Genomic DNA, 16,109 nt, shown 5'->3' on the forward strand with positions numbered 1-16,109 from the left:
TCCAAAAGTTGCCCGTCTCTATCCTCCTCCGCCTTTTCCAATTGGACTTGTCAAGAAAAAAGAATCGCAATGTTTGGTTTTTAGCAATATAGTACTTCACTTCAGTCCACCTCCTCTTTATTAACATGTAATCCATGAACGGTAACGCCAAACTAATGGCCGTCGCCATCGGCGTTAAACGTCGCATTCATGCTCTAAAAGTGAGACGTTCTATAATGCAAAGAGATTTATGGTAATACACTCCTTTATGTTAACCGAAGAAGTTCTAATATCGATGAGATTGATGCGTGACTTTGATCTTGCCTCTCCATGCTAGTGTAGTGTAGTACATTAACGAAGTGGATAGAGCCACTAATTGTGGGGTTTTTTTTATTTCTTTTCTAGACTAATTTTATGATTTTTTTTAAACAATTGATATTGATAATTATGATATGGTGATATGTGCAACTTACCAAATATAAGCTCTTTTGCTCGCGCCGAATAGAAGATGTGAAGGTGACCCGTCCCTGGGTCCAACTTTAGCCAGATATGAACTTCTGCTGGTGGCTTAGGATGAAAATCATATAAATTCTGATATAATGAATCTGCGCGTAACATATCTTCTACAGTAATTGCCACATGTCATCATGCTTGGCCTACCATGTCACCACCATGGGCAACCCTAAACTAGATTTTAAGTATTTGGGTGTGGGTGCCATCAAAGCAGCTGTGTACATCCTTGTGCATTAAACTCAATATTTAGCTTGGTAGTTGCATTAAGATGAATATATATTGGTAAAAGTCACTGGAGTTTTTCTTCCTAAAATATCCAGGGGCCACCGCGCCAGATCATGCACTTTGTCCCATTTTATCCGACCGTCGAAGTGAAAAATCGATCAAGCTCTTGTTTACTTCACTCCCAACTCCCAACTTTGTCACTATGCAAAAAGAAGATTCTCCATCACATCAAACTTGCGGTACATGTATGAAGTACTAAATGTAGATGAAATTAAAAACTAATTGCACAGTTTTGTTGTACTTTGCGAGACGAATCTTTTGAGCCTAATTAGCCAATGTTTGGACAATAATTCACAAATACAAACGAAACGCTACAGTGTTGCTACAGTGCCAGCACAGTAATTTGGCACCTCCCAATTTGGCCAACTAAACAAGGCCCAAATAACTCCAAAAAATACAAAAATAAACGCCTCCCATAAATACAAAACAAAAAACGCTCAAAAATAAATCCCAAAAATCCCCATTCCTCCTCCTCAGCCTTCCCCTTCCTTCCTGCCCCCATTGATCCCCCCCCCTTCCCCTCTCCTGTCTCCTCTCTCGTCTCCCAAATCGCCAGCGAGCCATGCCGCCTCCTCCCCTGCCCTCGCCGCCCCTGACCGGCTGACCCCACCTCCCCACTGCGTTCCCTCTCCCTCTGCCACCTGGGCCCCACCACCACCTCCTTCCCGTCGCCACCAAATCCCCAAATCCCCGAGGGAAGAGGAGGGAATTCGTTGGCTGATCGATCGGCCGATCCGCCGCCGCCGGCCTCCCAATACGCCGCTGCCGCCATGTTCAACAAGATCATCAAGCGGGGGAACCGCAAGGGCGCGCGCGGGGACGGCGGGGAGCCCGCCGCGCGCCCCGCCGCGCCCTCGTCCTCCGGTGGCGGCGCGGGGGGAGCCGCGCCCGTCACCGTCAACCACGCCTCCCGGGCCACCGCGGCGTCGCCGTCCTCGCCGACCTCGCCGCACGTGGCTCCGTCCGCGCTCGCGACCAACCAGGCGGCGGGGGCGGCGTCGCCGCCGCTCCTCGAGCCGCTCCCGCTCCTCCGCGATGTCGCCGCCGCCGACCGCCCCGGGCTCCTCCTCCGCAAGCTCCGCCTCGTCGCCGCTATCTTCGACCTCTCGGACTCGCTCAAGCACCCGCGAGAGAAGGAGGCCAAGCGCCAGGCGCTCCTAGAACTCGTCGATTACGTGCAGGCCCCCTCGCAGGCTGCCAACGCGGCTGCGCGCCTCCCGGACCACGTCCAGGAGGCGCTCGTCGCCGCCATCTCAGCCAACATCTTCCGCCCGCTGCCACCTGCGCTGCACGAGTCCGCTGCGGCAATCGACCCCGGCGCCGCCCCCGACGACGAGGAGGAGCCCTACCTCGATCCTGCCTGGCCGCACCTCCAGCTCGTCTATGAGCTCCTGCTCCGATACGTGGTGTCGCCCGACACCGACACCAAGGTCGCCAAGCGGTACGTGGACCATGCCTTCGTGCTTCGCCTCCTCGACCTCTTTGACTCCGAGGATCCCCGAGAGCGCGAGTACCTCAAGACCGTGCTCCACCGCATCTATGGCAAGTTCATGGTACACCGCCCATTCATCCGCAAGGCCATCAACAATGTGTTCTACCGGTTCATCTTTGAGACGCAACGCCACAATGGCATAGGGGAGCTCCTTGAGATCCTGGGAAGCATCATTAATGGCTTTGCCTTGCCAATGAAGGAGGAGCACAAGCTGTTCCTTGCCCGTGCTCTCATTCCCCTGCACAAGCCGAAGTCTGTTGCGATCTACCATCAGCAGCTCTCCTATTGTATTGTTCAGTTTGTTGAGAAGGACTACAAATTAGCAGATACTGTGATTCGGGGGCTGCTCAAATACTGGCCAGTCACAAATTGCCAGAAGGAGGTGTTGTTTCTGGGAGAGCTTGAAGAAGTGCTTGAGGCGACACAGCCTGCAGAGTTCCAGCGCTGCATGGTACCACTGTTTAAGCAGATTGGCCGGTGCCTTAACAGTTCTCATTTCCAGGTACTGCTTTAGTTGATTTGCTGGCTTCTGTGTATGTTTTCATCAGCATGCTTGCATACATTTACAAGTTTACTTTTTAGTCAAATGTGCTGCATATGTTTCGTGATATGCCTTTTGAGTGAATATGCCTCATTCCAAGTGTGCCAAATCACTATTTGCATGTAAGGGAAAACAAAGTTCTTATAACAAGGCACTATGTTATTAATATGGAAAATGAAATGGCTGTATTACTATGTGCATGTTATTCTTGCAATCTAACATAAAAAAATTCTTGATTTACACAAATGAGTTTTCAGTCAGGTTAGCACACCACCATTGAGGGTTAATAGTTTTGAACTAGTATTTGTTGTATGTCCTTTATTAATTCCCCCTTTGTAGCTTACTGCTAGAGGTATAGGTTTTGCGTGCTTCTTGTCTGCAAGGTCATTTTGGGGTGTACCAGCTGCTTTGGGAATTCAGCAACTGCGTTGCAGGGAAAAGGAAAATTTTCATCATTTTGATTTCTTTCTCATCAAGTCTTTTGCATTATCGGGGAAAAACTAACATTCTTTCTGATACAGTAGAGTATACCAGGTAATAATAACTAATTGTTTCCAAGCAATGTAGTAGCAACTTGATAGCTTTCACAGGACTAATGGGCTCTTGCTGTTTTTCCTTGATAAAAAATAGTTACTGCAACATAGATAAGTTGGGAGGCTGGCACTTATTTCCATCTGTAGGCTTGGTATTTTTTAATTTTGATTCCTCAGTAAATTAGTGACCACCATCATTCAGTGTCCACCCCTATACACTAACCATGGAGTCATGAAGTGTTAGCACCATTTGTAATAGTCGGGTATATACCGTATATATATTTATCGAGTTCCCAGTCTTGCAATTTTGAAATATTTTGGATGCTATTGGATTAAATAATTTAAGATGACTTTAGATAGAAGGGCTGGCTTATCAATCCTTCCTTTCCCTTTTTGGTTTCTCATGTTATTGTTTTGTCACAGTTATCCAGTTTAGTGGATTTCTGTTTACTTTTTCATAGCTACCTAATAGCCATAAATACATCTTATCAGCATGAAAATGTGTTTGAAGTACTGTGCAATTACTTCCTTACAACACTGTACTACGCCCTGAAAGGGGAGATTACTTTCTTTGCACACTGCACAGAGCCTTTAAACTGCAAGGTATTTTTGCTGTCTATAAGGAGAACCAGATCTATCAATTATTTTCTCAGCGATAGCTATAGCTAGTAGCCTAGTACTCCCTCCAGTTTCAAATACGGGTCATCTTTGAATTCTAGTCCATGAAACTTCTTTAACTTGATCCATCAATATATAAAAGGTTATGTGGATTAACAACGTATGGTTGATGTTACTAGATTCATCATGGAAAATACTTTCATTGTATATAACTTTCTCTATTCGAAATACTAAAATAATATACTTTTAGGAAAAACAAATGCAAGTTAAGGTGTCATATTGGAGACCATGTGGATGTCCTAAATGAGTATAACCTTAGACATTAACTTTGTCAAATGTTAGCTGGTCTGGGAGGAAGTCATGTGAGGAGCTAAGACATGCATAAAGTAAAGGAAGCTGTTTGAAAAGACTGGTTCCCCAGTGAAAGCTGTTCATAGTTGGCATGCTTGGATATATCTGTGCTAGCTTTTTCATTAAGATAATCATGTCCCTTAACAGCAGCTGCTTAAGATGCATTGTTAGGGGTCGATCTGTTCTGTGTGATTTTACTCATAGGCACCAAAAATCACTTATTGGTATTGACAAGACTGGTTAACTGATCTAGCAACATGCAACATTTACTTATAATTTTAACTATGCACACAACAAATCCTTGTCCAGATTTCAACTATTTTTTTTGTTTATGTAATATAGGTGTGTAGCTAATTTGTCCTTGTGGACAATATGGCCATCGGCATATAATATTGGCCCATATGTCACATTGACTTTTTAGTATAGAAACATAAACCTCTGCGCTAGTGAAATAAAGCTTCTTGTTGTAGATGACTTTTCTGTAGTTGCAACATTTCTTGTATCCGATTAACTCCAGACCCCACTGTGCCTCATGAAATCCATTATGTAAACGATGGTTATAATTGTTTGTTCAAACTTTCCCTGTATTGGGTCCAGCCATTTTCCTTTGCTAATTGTTTATGTTTAAACATTTCAAGAACATCAGTGCTCTGTGGGTGTTAAATGCTGGACTGCGGTGCTTACTGGATACTAATTTGCCATGTTTTCTAGTTAGTTTGATTATTGTGCAACTATAATGCTTTGTCTTCTTGAATAGTTCATCGGTGTCTTGTCATAGTGCAATAGTTTGGTTGATAAAGTTCTCCAAATCATTCTCAACCCATGAAGTTTGGAGCTGATTTCTAGTAAACACATCCATTTAATCTGCTTTAGCACAGTAATTTCTTTTTCGTTGTAGTGCTTGTATGTACTATTGGAGACTAGATACATGATGCAATTTGGTTCTATAGACTCAAGCTATACTATTGGCACAAATGATTGAAATTCCGTTTCTTTGGTTCTAAACTCAAGCCATTATACCTTATTGCAATGTTGTGGGCAGCTTATACTATTGCGTAGTTTTCTGGTTGGTAAGCGAATGTAGGTGATCCAAAACCAGGACCTAATATAAGGAGTTGCTTCATTGTCCTTTCTCTGCTTAGCACTCACCATGTATCTCTGCGCCATATCTGAATGATGGCTCTTCACTCACTGGATTTATTTCCTGGCCTTTGCCTATTAACAGATTTTTTCCTTACCCCTTTTATTGAATTTTGTGGATATGTATAACCCTGCTAGGTATGCTCAGCAAAATAAATGAATAAAAATTAAGCTACCCTTGCCTAACAAAATCTGCCTCCACTAGTATTTCACTATTTTAAGTTGCTAGCTCCTGCTCTTGTGATACAGGATCACTCCATGTCTGATTTTTTTTTCTTGCTTATTATTGATTTTCCTTTGTCAGGTTGCTGAGCGTGCTTTGTTCTTGTGGAACAATGATCACATTGTAAGCTTGATAGCCCAAAATCGTGGTGTTATATTTCCAATCATATTTGAAGCGCTTGAGAGGAATATACAGAGCCACTGGAATCAAGCTGTTCATGGTCTCACTACAAACGTACGCAAGATGTTTTTGGACATGGACAGTGAGCTATTTGAAGAATGCCAACAGCAGTACATGGAGAAACAAGCAAAAGCCAAAGAGATGCAGGAGCAACGAGAATCTGCATGGAGACAATTGGAAGCTGTTGTTGCTGCCAAGGCTGCTGGAGATGATATGGTTTTGGTCAACTAGGTAATATAACCTTCCTGCTTCATTTATTTGTTAGTGCTTGTGTTCGTAAGTTGTTTTTAATCTTGTAACCTAAAACTGTACTACTCTGTTTATGCCCTCTTCTTGATGTTCTCGCTTTGTTTTAGCATTTCTGTGAGATGCATTGCCACTTTTTGTACTGCTTACCTTTTGTTTTGACTTGGTCATGGCAGTTCACAAAAAGATGGAATATATCTGTACTGAACTTTCAATTTATTATGGACATTTATTTTTTAGTAATCTCAAGCAAACCCTATTCGTATCAGCATCCATAAGACCACAAGTATGCAAACATCGTTTGAAAGCATGTTTATGCTTCCTCAGATAATTGCTGCTCACTTATCCCATGAGCATCCATGTGCACCTATCGAGATGACAAGTTATCGGTGCGCTCATATCAACATTGATCGACTTGGGGATTACAAGGTCAGAGTTCCTTGCATCGGGGAAAAAATGTCGACTGAGTTCAGACATAACGGTGGTAGCGAAGGCCAATTCTTGCAGAGTTTCTATGCGTAGTGAGGTCCTGCTGTGGTTTCAAGTCCGTCCATTGTTCAGCCCCTCCTTTTCTGTTGCATTAATTTATGAATAATGGGACCCTTGTATTAATCTTTCATTGTTTGCCCTAGTTCCCTACCCACAATTGGGAAAATTCCAAGTAGAAAAAATGACTGGGCTAGATGTAAGCTTTTTTCTTTTCTTTGTCTTTTGTCTTTTTACCTGTTGTCTCTTTTGAGTTAATTCAGTTCATGTTGTATGGAAGTAACATCACGAAATGGAGATAAAAGCACTTTAACTTAGTGTGTGGCATGATAGCAATATAATGGCTGATCTGTAGGAACTGCTGTTCTGTTGCTGGGGTTGTTTTAGCAATATAAAATGGCTCACTCTACCGTACTCTGGATTAAGTTCCGGTTGCATGTTAATTCGTGGGGAGTCGCAGAATGCCGATTATGTGCCCCTTGCACTTTCACCTCCAAGTTCAGGCCAAATAATTCAAATGTTCAGTTTCCATGTCACTTATTCATTTATGCGCATCATCTGTTCATCTCCATTTTTGAATCCGAGGCTGGCATTCAATTTCTCTTCGTATGCCGGCTCCATTTCTTTCTTCATCATCCAGATATTTTGACGCAACACTTGACCAGAGCGTGACATCTTGGTCGGGCGCTCTTTGGTTTGAGTCGAGTGAGAGAAATTAGATCGATGCGGCAGCGTCTAGAAAACTTCATACTCACGTGAAAGATGTAGCTTGTCGGCAGGGAAATATCGGGGTGCTTGTTCATATCGTGTTCACGTGCATGGTGCTGACCCCTGCAGAAAAAGAGCGCTCGTGCTCGTGCTCGCATACCGTTTTCTATGCAACGGTCGGCGGTCGGCGAGATTTTCTGCTGTGGTGCATACGAACCATGCAATATAGTAGTCGTTTAGTGCCTCCCTAACCGAAAGATAATGTAGAAGACAAGTATGGTGTCGTGTCACCAGCAGCTACTTGTTGCATCGTGTAACTGGCCAGCCAAAAACCAACGAAAACGACTCAAACTGGGTTACATTTATGCAACGCAGCTGAGGGGACTTTCTGAGCATCCTCTGATTAACAAATTGTTCCATCCGTTTCAATACGATATGATGCAAAGCGGCCTACAAGAATGCAATCCCATGTCAAAAAACAGAAGTCTAGTAAAGTGCATTCAAATATGGTTTCGATCCTGTTAATTTTGTATTAAAAAATCTACAAAAGGGTAAGCTAATTGCAGGCCAGATTTCATGAAATTTGAATATTAACGTGTGCACACCTTGTAAAAAGATATGGAGGGAGTACTTTGGTCTCCAGTTCTGCATTTTTTATAATTAAATATCCAGCAATTTCCTAAAACAAGTTGACCAATACTAGCATGCAAATAACTTTGCACGAACCCCAAATATGGTTGTGTCCCGTTTCACTACAGTTGCCACATGTTCAGTCACAACAATGCTGGAAAGTAGGCAATCAGAGTTATGTACAGAATCCAAGGTTACACGGTGCTTATGGGGGAGCCGATTCAGCCCCATCATGTAAAGCACAACAGACGGTCGCTTTGTGATGTCCCTGGTACACCCTGATGGCCTCTCCAGTCGACATTGTCCACAATCTCGCGGTGGCATCAGACGAAGCTGCAAGGCAGAAACATTCATTCGGCTACTCAAGAATTATAGGGAAGATAGAGTGATACAAGCTGTAGTTATGTACCAGTGATCAAATAAGCACCGTCTACTGAGAAAACACAATCCCACACCCAGCGCTGATGACCTGAGAAGTTGAGTACCCGCAATGTTCCAGGAACCCATTAAGCAATTTCACAACTTACACTTAAATGTTGCAGAATACTCAGAAGTCAGAACAATACCAACTAAAGTTTTTTCCAACTTAAAGCCATCAACATTCCAAATCTTTACAGTGTTGTCAGATGATGCTGTTGCAAGATACCTACAAACAATTCCAAATATATGACATAAAATTCAGAAAAGAGCAAGTCATACAGAGTTATTTTACCTGGATGCAATACTTGAGCTGTAATGTGAAATCAATGCTTTACAAATGAAATACTATTACTGCAATCTCCACATCAACCAAATGCATTTTGGCCTATACAAAGCAGTGCTCAAAATATGTGTACGGTGGAAGAGAGGAAGACACAATGACACATGTGCCCTAGCCTTTGACTTATTACCTGTTAGGATCACAAAATTCTGGTGAAAGCAGGCACTTAAGAATGTAACCATCATGGGCTTGCAATTTATGGAGAGGTTCAAAGCAGGTAATTGTCTGCATAATAATTTTCAGCTTGAGAAATATCGAAATCACAAGTATATGTTTAACAACTGGTAGGTCAATACAACTGACTGACCTGAGTACCCTTAAGCAAACGCCAAACATAGCATGTCCCACGGTTATTTGCAGCAACCACCATACTCCCATCCCACATGACTGTCAGAGATCTTACAGCAGTATCCACCTCTGGTACCTGGGTAAAAGGAACCAACACATCAATTATGTTCTTGCATATCACCTACCACAGTAGAACCATAATAATGACATGTGACTCACCAACTCACAGCTGCATGAGTTAGCAGCCAAATCCCAGACACGTATGTTTCCATTCTGGTCACCAGATATTAGTTCTTTCTGAAAGATTGGGGATACAATGTTATGAAATTTGGTAGAAAGAAACGAACAAAGTACTATAAGGAGCAAAGGTAGCAAAGGAGAACCATCTGAAGTGATCCATTTAATTTGGAAACATTTGTGAAGTATAAAGTCAAGTTCAAGAGAAAAAAAAACTCCAAAAATAGGAAGATTAGCATCCATTTCACAATGGAGTTGATTTTGCAAAAATAACTTTTTTGTAATTTTGGTTAAAAAAGTTTGTTGGAACTTGGAAGGCTATCTTGCAGAGCCAGAATAGCAAAGTTTCAGCAGTACAACACCACACCAAGCATTCTTTTTGTACTTTTGGTTAAAGTGGTTTCTCAGAAGCATTCAGAGCCACCACAGGACACAGCACAATACCACAAAGGAACTGCAAACTGACCCTTAATAAGTAAATACCAGTTGTAATCCCTGTGTGCTATCAGTGACATGCCTAATCAAGCGCTGTTCCCAACAGTAAAAAAATACTGCGAATTCGGCCTGTAAATGGCAAGGCATGTCCATAGTTTCTGATAAAGGCTTGCCAAATGAATATTCACTTCACTCACAACAGTTATTTCAACATGGGTATCACAAAAATTTTGAAAGCTATGAATATAGAAAGGAAAAAAAAACATAGTTTCACAGCTACATGCAGGTGGTTGGGTTGTGTCAGCATATGGTGATACAGATTTGGCAAGGGACAAATAAATGCTAGTGCAATCTCTTACTTATGGAAAAAAATGCACAGAAGTGTTAGCTAAACAACAGTTTTTGTACCCAAAGGTATTTTAATTGATGTGCCTGGATGGTGTAGTTTGCTATCAATTGAGTCAGCATACCCAAAAAGAATGATGATAACCTGATTTGGGTGCAGGACTACAGTGTTGACAGCTGCACGACTCTCGTATTCTCGCTGACAAGTGGCAGTTCTGAAATCATACATGTACAATAATAAATGACAATATCAAATGTGTAATATGAATAGTTGATTGGAAAATTAGTAGAAAGCTAATACCTAATTTAATCCCATCTATTGGTGCTATCAGCAAACTTAAAAGGAGGATGTATGTGTACGGATCAGTTTTATATAGAATTGGCTCCCGGGATTCTTCACATATGCTTTCACAATTTGTGAGGGGTTTATAATGCATGTGGCATTTGATATCCATATATCTAGTCCATCTAAACCAGACCTACTGACCGTATGGGAGTGATCTGCATGATATCACCTGGACATGGGTATGCAATAGACCCCTCTTGTTTAGAATAGTTCTTGAAGTTTGGAGTCAGGAAAAATTGGTTTAGAACTCAAGAAACAGTAGCCAAGCAAGACAATAAGTTTTGAAATCTCACCGTAAATCCCAGATTCTCACAGTACCATCCTCAGAACCTGAGTACATCCAGTTACCATCACAATGGAACCCCACAGCCATCACATTACTAGTATGTGAATCATAGCTGATTACCTGCTAGGAGAATTCTGATTAAATAATAAGGAAAATGAACACGATGGCCCACACTAATTACTGTTAAAAACATGCGTGCATACTGGCTGAGGGCTATTTGAGTTAACATCAAAAAGACGGATATGGGGATTGCCAGCAGCAGCCAAAAATCGCTTGTCCGGGGTTATCTCAAGGCGATTAACTTGCTGCAAATGATAGGTTACACATCATAAAAATGAACAGGGCAGAGTATCATCGAATAACACTGAAAGCAAATAGAATATCTACTTCATTCCTTTGGTAGCATAAAAAAAATATAAACAGCGATTATATTAAGCGAAATCCTTATAAAAACACATCTACAGAAAACTCACTGCAATGATCAAAATGAAGGAAGAAATCATAGTAATTAGTGAACATGACTTTGACAAAACAGTGGTTTGTTTACTATTTATAAAGTTAAAGACAGACCATATCACCACAATACGCAAGCCGGATGACAAAAACTCTAAGAACCCAGAGCCAATACTTACAGAGTCTGGATACTGAATAGTGCGGTAACAACGACCACTCTTGGCTTCCCAAAATCTGATTGTGTGATCATAGCTTGCAGTCGCTAGAATGACAGAAGGCTGAGCCATTTTGCACCTTTAGCCTGCACATACATCAATAATCACAATCTAGGGAAGTTCCTTTGGATATTCTAGAGGAAAAATATAGCCATCATCTTCAGTTTGTCGTACTTGTGTTACTAAACCCTACTAAATTCATAAACCCATTGATCCAGTTGATCCACTCAACCGGTGCTTCAAAGCTCAAATTCACCCACCAGTACATTGAAACTGGGAAGGCCCAAGCAATAGGGCACGCCGGAGCGGCCGGAGTGGTCACACTTACTGGGGCTAGCTGAGGTGAGGCGGCGAGGATGCCGGATGGCCAGCGGGCGGTCGCGAGCCCGCTGCCCCGCGGCGCTGGCGCCGCACCGCCGGGTGGCCCGTGGGGGGCCTCGGTTTGACTAACGATGACGCGCCGCCGGTCGCCTGGATCGGGTGGAGGGAGCGCCGGGCGTCGACGGCGCCGGTCGCTGTGGGCCCTCGCTCCCGTGGCGGGTTGTTGGGACAGGAGTACAGGACTGGGGCCGGGCATGGATCGCAAGCTGGTTAGCTGTTTGTGTCTGGTCTGCAAGTGGGACCCATCTTACGGTAGAGAAGAAATATTTAATATAGTTATAGTGGGAAAAAAGATTCTATATTTTTTCTTCACTTTCTTTATATCACTGAATACTATAACTATACTAGGTTCTTAGCCTTACGCTTGTACAAGAAAAATAAGGTTGATGGACAACAAATGTACCAAAGAAAAGTTTTGTACGATCAACACAAAATTATTAAAATATTAGAGATTACTCTCTGTTTTAAAATGTAAGCGGCTTTAGTTTTTTTATTTAGTCACGCTTCTCTAACTTTAATCAATTTCATAAAAAAAACTATATTACCATCTAGAATATCAAATAAATAGACATATTTCATAACGGATTTAGTGACTAATTTGATGGTGTAGACGTTTGCACTTTTTAATAATTTGATCAAAGTTACATAAGTTGCATAAGTTGATTTGGAAGAAAACTAAGACAACTTAACGAGAGAGTACTTAGTGTATCCAAGAAAACACCTAGTCAAGAGCTTAGGTATTTGTTTAGGCTTAATGTTCGTTTTCTACATCATGTTAATCATGCTAGTCAAAAAGATGCCTTCTAACTTAGCCTCTTCAAAATCTTCGAACTAGTTATCCTTCACCATCTAAAAGTTGACAATATTCGGTCACCTTTGCTATCCCGTCCTTGCATCTACCATCATCACTGGCCAAGTATCTCTCTAAATTAGAGACTAGACTATAGGTAGCTCGCTTACTCAAATCCTCGCAGTACTGCCGGGTTACTGGAGCTGAAGAAGCTCCACCACAATGCGAATGGAGCTATAGATTGAACACACAAGAAATGAGTCTTGGAGAAGACTAGAACATTCTATTCTAGTGTTCTTTAGATTTCACGTTATAAAAATAGTATTTGTTAACTAACCAGCTTTTTGTTGGAGTTCTCTTTTACTATCTTCAAATCATCTAGGACCTAGTTAACTGGCGAATCTATGACATCTGAAATGCTGCTGTGTAAACCAATAATGTTTCCAATTAATCAAAATCCTAGGTCCTCACATACTTCAAGCGATCGCTTGGTTCTTCATTTCTAGATAACTGAATTTTAGAAGGAAAAAAATGATGAATCCAAACCACGAGACAGGGAAAACTTTCAACAGCCAAAAGGCCGGCCAACTAGCCAGTCTCCTCGTCCTCGGTCGGACTCGGACCCTCCCCTTTCGCCTCCCCCTTTGGCGCTGCCGCCCCACCACCAATACGACAGCCTCTGCTGCCGCGCCGCCCGCACAGATACCTTTCCTCTCCCCCTCCCCTCCCCTCCCCTCCCCTCCCCTCTTGCCCCCTTCGGCCTCCGCGGGAACCCAGCGGCCGCCGGCCGCCCGCCCGCCCGCGCCATGACGAGCTCCTCCTCCTCCTCCTCATCCACTTCCCGGAAGGTAAGAAACCCTAAGCCCCCGCCCCTGCCCCCCGATCCAGCCGCGCGCGATGTCGCCGCCCGATTCGACTGATCTTTCTGCCTCCCCCTTCCGTGTGGGTCGGGTTCCTTGCTCCGTGCTTCGTGGGTTGTGGGCGTGCAGGCGCTGAGCAAGATTGCGTGCAGCCGCCTGCAGAAGGAGCTCTCGGAATGGCAGGTCAACCCGCCCGCCGGCTTCAAGCACAGGGTCACCGACAACCTCCAGAGGTGACTCCCCTTTCCCTCGCCGCCCTTTCTCCCCACTTTCTCACCGAGCAATCCCTTCATGCGGGGTTCCTTGATGATTCCCTCCGTGGTTCGACACTTGGCCGCTTATTTTTTCTGTCTGCGAGTTTCGATTAGTCCTGGTCCAAGACGCGTCGCGTTGCGTGCGTTTTGGGCTTGTAGCTGTGGAATTCTTTGCGATTTCTCTCGTCTTCTTTTCCTAGGGTTTTTCGTTACAATTTTTGTAGCATCTTTGTGATCCTGAACGAAAGAAAAAAACGTAATGAAAAATAACGATGGATGAAACAACACGAAAGGTGGGTCATCGATGTGGCTGGGGCGCCAGGCACCCTCTACACCGGTGAGACGTACCAGCTGCAGGTGGACTTCCCCGAGCATTACCCCATGGAGGCACCTCAGGTCAGTATCTTTATTCCCCATTTAGTTTAGTTTCAATTGATTATTACTTGTGCATTAGATTCTAGTTTTTTTAATGGTTCCTTTGTGCAGGTTATATTCCTGCATCCAGCTCCGATGCATCCGCACATTTACAGCAATGGGCACATCTGTTTAGGTATGATTATTAACTGTTCACCACCATTTTTTGTCCAGCTCTTGTGTTGTAAAGTTCACTAGAGATCTCGGCTTTCAATAATGAGGGCCTGGCCATCACATAACTCAAATTTAAACTAGATTTAGGATGCATTTTCATGCCATGATTGACATCTCTTCTGATCACACCACCACGTATCTTTGTTAATTACAACTTGGCGCACTTTAGGAAATTTATGAGTCTGTCTATTTTACTAAATACATAATATTGCGCTTTGTTTGAACCTCATCTAGCTCCAATAAGCATCTGCACATATTGCCTCACCTCAAGCTGTCAGTTTCATGATGCTAGAGCACCTTGAATCCTTGACAGCATTCTTACATATACGCCATGCAAAATTACTTGGTTCCTGACATGATCAGTAACCATCGGTCGTTGTCCATTGCCCTGCACCTATTGATTTTACCCTTGCTACCATTGTGAATACTGCTTTTCCTAGTTTGGAATAGGCCCTTTGCTTGTGGAGTAGTATCTGATCTGTTAACAAAGATAGAAATGTGACTAAGCTTGAGTTATAGGTTATCTTTGCAGTTCATATTATTTTCTTCTATGTAAGCTGTCAACTGTAACATGGCTTATCATGATTGCCAAAAGTCTTTCAGATCACTGAATGAAAAATAACAGTGTACTAATATGATGCTTAGTCAAGACAAGCTATGCCATGTGGAGGTTGCCATGCAAGTAATACTTCAGGCAATACTGGAATGTCACTTTGAAGTACAAAATGGTTCTATAAAAGCCAAATAGTATACTTTCTTGGCTACCCGTTATGAACAACACATGCTGGCTTTATCTTACTCTACTGCATAAACTTGTTGGAAGGGTTAATATTTAATCCAGGCGTGGACTGTAATAACTATTTAGTGATGTGTGTGTGGGCATTATTACAGTTACAGAGAATTTTTGTTATGCTGTTGTCTTGTTTTCCTACCTATGCCATGGAATACCTAGAATTGAGTACTAACTAACCATGATTACATGTATGAGTTATTTATCACTAGCCTCTTTATTTTTTTTCTTTAGAGCAAGTACACATTTTGCTTATACTTGCATATGTTTTGTGCCTCTTTTTCTTCAGTCTTTACTCCCATCAACTTAAATTATCATCTACCTTCTCTAGCTTAGATTATTTTAATTAGCTAGTGTAGCACAAGTCTTCTGTGTTCTTTTTGTATCCTAGTACTGTAGAAGATGAAACATGTAGCCTCTCCTGTGCTTTTATTTTTTGATGCAAGACTAAGCCCTAAAGCTGCTTTTCCTGTTGGAATTTTGCCATGAGAAGCTATTCTAATAACTGTTGAATCGACTTGCTGGAGTGGTATATTTGTGGGTGTTACAATTCCAGATGAATTATCGGCTTACTGTTCCTTCACTTGTCTCCAGATATATTGTATGACTCATGGTCCCCAGCGATGACGGTCAGTTCTGTCTGTATCAGCATCTTGTCTATGTTGTCAAGCTCACCGGCAAAGGTTACATGTTTTTTCTACATATTCTTCTTGAATTAGTTGACCTTGTTATCTGACTAATACACATACTGATTGCAGCAACGCCCAGCCGATAATGATCGCTATGTCAGGAACTGCCGCAACGGGAGGTCACCGAAGGAGACCAGGTGGTGGTTCCATGATGACACAGTGTGATGGGTGTTCCAATTGGCGTTTCCTTCCTGGCAGCAGCCCCCTCCAGTTGCCAGATTGCTTTACATGGGAGATGATTTAGGCTTAATTCAATCGACCCATTTGACCTGAAATTAACATGCCCCTGTGGTTGTAAATGAATGTGCATCAGCGGCAGGTCCTGCCATTGTTACCTTTGTTGATATAGAATAATGTTTGTATCTTGTCAATTTACGGAACAGACACAAAAATGCAATGCAGGTTGAACCTTTTACTTGCTGGATTTCTGAATCTGTCTACTAACCAAGAGTGGTTTATTATGTCTG

The 16,109-nt window shown here is 42.7% G+C and overlaps 3 protein-coding genes across 4 annotated transcripts; 2 read left to right on the forward strand and 1 right to left on the reverse strand.

Moving 5' to 3' along the window:
- The first annotated feature begins 1,259 nt into the window (after positions 1–1,259).
- Positions 1,260–6,945, forward strand: LOC101756466 (serine/threonine protein phosphatase 2A 57 kDa regulatory subunit B' alpha isoform). The gene is made up of 3 exons (XM_004982113.3): positions 1,260–2,771; positions 5,757–6,086; positions 6,429–6,945. Exons 1-2 carry the CDS (start codon positions 1,548–1,550, stop codon positions 6,084–6,086), a joined length of 1,554 nt encoding a protein of 517 aa, XP_004982170.1. The 5' UTR covers positions 1,260–1,547; the 3' UTR covers positions 6,429–6,945.
- Positions 6,946–7,904: 959 nt separating this feature from the next.
- On the reverse strand, positions 7,905–11,860 carry LOC101756872 (protein LST8 homolog). Of its 2 annotated transcripts, XM_004982114.3 has the most exons (11): positions 11,619–11,860; positions 11,255–11,376; positions 10,826–10,927; positions 10,630–10,742; positions 10,136–10,205; positions 9,193–9,270; positions 8,993–9,109; positions 8,816–8,910; positions 8,492–8,571; positions 8,335–8,394; positions 7,905–8,258 (listed from the first exon to the last, which is right to left on the reverse strand). In XM_004982114.3, the coding sequence occupies exons 2-11, from the start codon at positions 11,360–11,362 to the stop codon at positions 8,131–8,133; spliced, it is 951 nt and encodes a 316-aa protein (XP_004982171.1). In that variant the 5' UTR covers positions 11,363–11,376; positions 11,619–11,860; the 3' UTR covers positions 7,905–8,130. The 2 variants fall into 2 exon arrangements, with proteins under 2 accessions (XP_004982171.1, XP_004982172.1); XM_004982115.3 differs by lacking the exon at positions 10,826–10,927.
- Positions 11,861–13,147: 1,287 nt separating this feature from the next.
- LOC101757555 (ubiquitin-conjugating enzyme 15) lies at positions 13,148–16,069 on the forward strand. The gene is made up of 6 exons (XM_004982116.3): positions 13,148–13,309; positions 13,451–13,554; positions 13,869–13,971; positions 14,062–14,125; positions 15,548–15,636; positions 15,712–16,069. The coding sequence occupies exons 1-6, from the start codon at positions 13,268–13,270 to the stop codon at positions 15,805–15,807; spliced, it is 498 nt and encodes a 165-aa protein (XP_004982173.1). The 5' UTR covers positions 13,148–13,267; the 3' UTR covers positions 15,808–16,069.
- The last annotated feature ends 40 nt before the right edge of the window (positions 16,070–16,109 follow it).

The sequence above is a fragment of the Setaria italica genome, chromosome IX, assembly GCF_000263155.2.
Source record: "Setaria italica strain Yugu1 chromosome IX, Setaria_italica_v2.0, whole genome shotgun sequence".
NCBI lineage: Eukaryota > Viridiplantae > Streptophyta > Magnoliopsida > Poales > Poaceae > Setaria > Setaria italica.